We start from the raw sequence: 6,039 nt of genomic DNA, 5'->3' as shown, positions 1-6,039 counted from the left end.
ATTATACTTGTGTATACAATAATAATAACACTCTCCCAGCTTCCAGCTGCAGTTTATGAGCTTGCTGATCTGGATGGAGTTTATAAGTATTTGGTAACCCTGAATGGATTTCTGTCCCTCAGAGTTTTCCACTTGAATGTCTATAGGCTTCTGTTCTCTGCAGCATCCTGTGGCAAGTGTTACACAGCTCATATAAACCCCTCCTCTTGTTTCAGACCTGATTTCTACTGGCTTCATCTGATGCCCTCAGTTCTTGTACTGGAAAATAAAATGAAGGGACGTTTTCACTGGAACTTTACCTAAGTTCCTACAGGTGACACTGGTTTTGTGATTGCTTTAAGCAGATTTAAGTCTGCCAGAGCTGTACCAGGGACAGTTCCTTTCACTTGCACCTTCTCCCAGGTTGTGTAGACCCTCTTGACAAATGTGTATTTTCTGAATGAAATGCCACTGGAGACGCAGTGTTTTTCCTTCATTTTGGTTTCTTAATCTAACTTGCCAAACAAACATTCAAAATACAAATTTTTATGCAGATAGTGGAAAGCAGTGAAGTACTAATGTCATGTCACATCATGACTTGAATTATGGATAGTGTGACAGGTGAGGAGGTCCCTTTTCCTCTTAGCACATTGCAGCAGGCAATGCTTTCTGTTTTGAGAAATTACAGGACTATTCTTCTCCTTCTGCTTATGTTGACTGGAATTTTTTCCCTGCAAAATGTGCAGTAAATTTGTATACAAAGAAGCAATACAGACAGGCAGGAAATATAAGCAACACTGACTCCACAGATTAGAAGCACTTCTGTGATTTGACAATGCTCTTGAAAAATGTTTATACCTAATTCATGCCTTCCACTGAGGTAAGAAAGTCATGCTCACAAGATCATTACCATGCCATTGGTGGTATGGATGCCCTACTGACTCAGCTTCTCTCTGTGCTCTTCCCTTCCCTGCTCCTGGTGAAACAATAGTCTCCCAGGATGAGCAGTATCTTCAAGAGCAGGTACTAATTTATAACAGGAGCAGCTTTCACAGCTGTGGCTTTGTAGGACAGATGCTCAGAGGCATGCAAAACATTATCCTGATGGGAGGATTCCATTAATCTTGCTCACATGTGTCTAATTTTGCCCAGCCTAAAGCCATTAAGATGCATTATTTCACTCACATGAATTTCAGATTTTCAAAAGGTTTCCAGACTAAAACCCACTGTAATGTGAATGAAGTATAAATTATAATGAAACATTAACTCATATAAATTCCTATTAATTTTTATGGAGAACTTCAAAGCAAACAAAGCTCCTCCTCCACTGCTCTGCTGCTTTGTGAGGTATAAAGATTATCCTAGCACTGCTGGGTTTTAAATGTGATTTCTTATTTGTACTTTTCACATAACAATGTCCTACCTTTCTCTCATCAGTGGAGCTCTTTTGCAACATTTAGGAAAATCTCAACAGTCAAACTGATGTCTGAAAGGCTCTTAAATATGCTTATTTTGCAAAGCACTTGTGTACAGTGAAATAGGGAGGGATTTCTACATTCCCCTAAATGCTAGGCAGAGTCAGCATTCATGTCATTACCTCTGCAAGAATGAAGAAGGAAAGGTGGTCTAGAAAGGAAAAGGTTCAACTCAAAGTCACCATTATATTAGTCTTATAATAACCTTGTCAGTCTCTTCCAGCAGAGAATAAAATGATCAAAACTGATGCTTCAAATGCAAACAAGCAAGCAAAAATGTATTTACTTAATCTGTCAGGGAATCTTTTAAGGTCAACTAATCAATAAATCCAACCAGCAGCAAATGGCAAAACCAAATTTGATTATCATTTCATGGTTCACCACAAGGTAACAAGTTCATTTTCAGGCAGAGTGGTAGCATGAATTTCAGACACTGTTGCTGTATTAAAAACCACATTGGTTTAAGTACTGATTAACTGTGACAGGAAAAGTGACATCCTCAAAACATCTTAAAACTAATTTGTATCAATTAGGCCAAGTCAATGATGTAAGCTAAATGTCTACCTGATATTAAACCATGGTGATACAAAGCCACTGACACAGAACTGATTTGGGATAATCTGGAGGGCAAACAAACTGATGAGTCCAACTTACAAAAGGCTTTGAAGACCTAACAAATTTTTTTAATGTCCTCAATACATTATCTTTTTGAAAACATATTTAACAAGAAAGTAAACTCGGGGTTTGCTGACCCAAGATGCAGAAGTATCATAAACATTTATTCTGATGGTGTGGGTCTTGTGGCTGACACAGCTTTTTGTAACACCATAATATTTAGCAGGGCAGCAAAAGAGGAGCATTTCTGTAGGAGTGCCTGGGCTCTCAAGAAACTGCCCTTGTCAGATCATTGCCCGGGAGCACAAAATTTTTCTTAGGAGAACATGCATGTGAGAACTGTAACCAAACTGAGAAAGTTTATGTTACACTTCCAAGCAAAGGGGACTCAAACATCCTTTACAGCTAGATGCAAATATTGAACTTGCCTCTGGCACGAGCAGAAATGAGGGACAAACTTGGTCTGTCTTAACCACTTCAGTGCAGTCATCCAATAACACCACTCAAGGCACAGCAGTTCCACTCTGTGCAGTGGTTATAGAGTGCTGCTGTTGGCTGTTCTGGATTTGGAGGGACTGAGCTATCAGAATTAATCCATTTACCATTCTGTTGGCCTTTTATGTCAATGCATAATTGTCTTCATTTTTGTAATGTGCACAGATCATGGGAAGTTGTATATGCACCACGGCTCTGCAGGGTGGAGCTGAGTGAAGTGAATGTAGATAGGGCTGCTGGTTCAGCAGTCCTTCCTTTGCCGGAGCTGAACATCCAGGTTTCGCAGGTGCTTCAGAAAACCACGATTGGGTGAAATCCATCTATGCTCCTTCACTGTCTTGATGGCTTCAACTAATGGCAGGTGGTGATTTATCATGAGATATGCTAGGACTAGAGAAGCTGATCTGCTTACTCCAACTGCACAATGTACCAATATTTTGGCTGGTAAAAAAAAAAAAAAAAAAAAAGAAAAAAATACGACCATCAAGATAAGCAGTACAGTGGATGAAGTTTAATATAAATGTTTTTCTTAGTCTTCTGATAGATCACGTGAACTGCTAACAGTTAAATCTAATTTGCCATTGTTACAGTCACTTGTATGAGAAATGCCATGAGATCCAAAATTGATCTCAGAAACACTGGTAAATCAAAGAAAACCCCTTTAGAGTAATAAAGCTGTTCTGTTTTGAGCATGAGGAAAAGAAGACACATTAGCTTCAGCAGGCTGGCTTATGCAAGGAAGAATGCTAAAATCTAGCTTGAATGGATGGCACAGACACATTAGCCATCAAGAAAAATGACTGGCCTAGTACTATTGCATAGTAAGGCAATTTGATGCAACTGTAGTTCTATTTTGAAGTCAGAACTTGTGATGCAGCGACAGCTCTATGAATGCCAGTTTACTCATGCTAAGAAATGGTCTTTTATGTAAAACAGGTTAATTAGTATTTTATTGCACCACTGCCAAGAAGCTCAGTTTCTTGTGGAACTCACTGTAAATCTCCTTGGGTAAAAGTAAATCTGCTTTTTGGAGGCACAGCCTTGCAGTCCCTGTTCATGCAAGAAACTCATCTGCAATATATTAACCTCTTCATACAGCTGGTGATTGCAGAAATCAGGATATTAGTCTTTTTATTGATTTTTTTTTCTTGCAATAAAACAGTCTCAAAAGAGGGTGCCCATTTCCAATGCATGTTTTTGCTTCTCCCCTTTTGAATGAGCCTTACCTTCCAAATAATTTTCTCTCTCCTCCCCAGGCTCTCTCCTGTATGATTCATCTGTTTTGTCACATCAGCTCTTTGGGGCCTAGAGCTACACCCACATACACAGCACTCCCTTCTCCTGCCACCCACCGTGCAGGTGACCAGCACCTGGCAGGACACCATGTAGTGACTTGTCCACCACTGAGCTTTGTGAAGCTGACCTGTTATGTGAGGCTGCTGACTCCCATCAAAATGTGACCAACAATAATTACATACCTCCTGGCGTGTTCAAGGCATTGTGGATAAATTGTGCAGCAGAGAAAAAGAACTGGCTGATATCAAAGCTTGGCAGGTCATGGGCTGGTACACCATAATAATCAATGGTTGCTCCATAAAAGTCCTGCCCTCCGTGGCTGTATGATGTGCCATGGGCAGCATTTAAAACATGGGTCACACCCATCTTCCACAAAACAAATCTATTGTGTGCTGTTACTCTAAGGAAAAGACAAAGACAAATCAAGATGGGCGCAATGATATTCACAGAACACAAGCACTGAGACTTGCATCCCCCAAACCACTGCTGGAGCATCAGCCCATGCATTGATTCTAAGGGCTAATCGAGAAGGGAATACCAGCTTTGTCATAATTTTATCTCGGAAATCGTGCTGTCTGCAGCGTAAACGACAGCAATTAGCAAAACTATGAGCTGTCTAAAGCCGCACCCATGAAGCATACTAACAGAACGTATGGCATAGGCGCGTCCATAAATCTGTACTTACAGGTCCCCTAAGAAGAGATTAGGCCATACTTCATCAACGTGATTGCAAGAGGGCCGCCCAGTGTTGAGGAGCTGCTCGATCTCCTTGAGGGAAGGGGCGTCCTCCGGACATGTCCCAGCGCCTTCAGGGTCCGGGGTGTCCGGCGCCGCTGTCCCGGACATGCTGAGCTCGGGGAGCGGCCGCCGGCCGGAGGAGCGGCGCGGGGCGCTGCCAGCGCCGCTCGGGGCCGCGGAGCGCTGGGGCCGGGGCCGGGCGGCCGGCGTGCCCGCGCCAGGGCTGGCCGCTCGCCTCTGCACTGCCCCGGCCGCCACAGCCGCTCCAAACAGACCAGGTCCCGGTCTGGGCATTGCCGGACCCTTACTGGTCCGGTCTGCCTCTCGGGGCTCGTCTCCGGAGCCGCGCTGCTCTGCCCCACAGCAGCCTCGGTGCCGGGACGTCAGTCACATGTGACACAGCCCCCTGCCCGCAGGACACGCACTGACACTGGCTCTGACTGTCCCCAGCCGTGTCTTCGACACAGCCGTGGCACTCAGCGAGATCTGGGTATTCATCGCTAGCAATTAAAGCATGATAAAGGAAAAATAGCAATATGTCCCAGTAACACTTGTCCATCATTTAGTCTGAGCTGCAAGGGTCAGAAATGCACCAGCGGGTCCTACCAACACGGTCACCAGGAGGTTAAACACCAAGTGGATGACGATGATGATGCCTTGCCTGTCACTGATAATCTAAGGAGATTTATTTGTTGAAGCTACTGTTTTTCACAAAGTGAAATTATCTCACATAACTGTATTTTATATTTTTAATATTTTTTTATTGCAGTCCTTCACTGGGTTAATACGGTACACCTGCCACATATTGCGTGATACCTTCTTCTGTTGAAAAGAGACCAAAAGCCAAGGGCATAATGGTTCTTAGGTGAAACTTGTAAGCTGCTGAGTTAGTTTATATAGGAAGGTCTGGTGAGCCATAAATTTGAGACCCACGATATCAAATTGTAGTATTAGTGGGTCTTTTCAAGTATAGCAGTGCCTGTGCTTCTGCAGAATGGCTCCTAGCAGGGGGCTGCAAAATTGTCAGTTGTGGAGTTACAAGGCAGAACTAAAGAAATGGTGATGCTTTTCCTCTGTAAGGCTGGCAATCCAGGAGAGAAGGTGACCCAAGGGGAGAAGCTTATTGCTAAGAGTTTCCCCTGTAGAAAGAAAGGTCATGAATAGAAGGAACTCTTGGTCAGGTTGAATATATCAATATGCACTGATATACTATGATGAATTTGCTTTATTTTAACAAGAGTCATATAATGGAAATTCCAATATGTGTATTAAAGTCTGGACTAATTGTCTGGTATTAGAAGTACTCAATGGGAGATCATCATAATATAATGCAATAGTTTTCCAGCATCATATGCAACAAGGGAAAAGTGACTTTGTATAGAATATTTTGTGAAGAAGAAATTACTTATGTTCTGTGGTATTTAGGGAAGAAACTGTTTAA

The 6,039-nt window shown here is 42.6% G+C and overlaps 1 protein-coding gene across 1 annotated transcript; it reads right to left on the bottom strand.

Moving 5' to 3' along the window:
• Positions 1–2,115: 2,115 nt before the first annotated feature.
• DUSP13A (dual specificity phosphatase 13A) lies at positions 2,116–4,737 on the bottom strand. The gene is made up of 3 exons (XM_021549226.2): positions 4,546–4,737; positions 4,043–4,260; positions 2,116–3,005 (listed from the first exon to the last, which is right to left on the bottom strand). Exons 1-3 carry the CDS (start codon positions 4,704–4,706, stop codon positions 2,806–2,808), a joined length of 579 nt encoding a protein of 192 aa, XP_021404901.2. The 5' UTR covers positions 4,707–4,737; the 3' UTR covers positions 2,116–2,805.
• Positions 4,738–6,039: the final 1,302 nt, after the last annotated feature.

Source organism: Lonchura striata, chromosome 7, assembly GCF_046129695.1.
Source record: "Lonchura striata isolate bLonStr1 chromosome 7, bLonStr1.mat, whole genome shotgun sequence".
Classification (NCBI taxonomy): Eukaryota; Metazoa; Chordata; class Aves; order Passeriformes; family Estrildidae; genus Lonchura; species Lonchura striata.
This window is presented reverse-complemented; position numbering and strand designations above follow the sequence as displayed.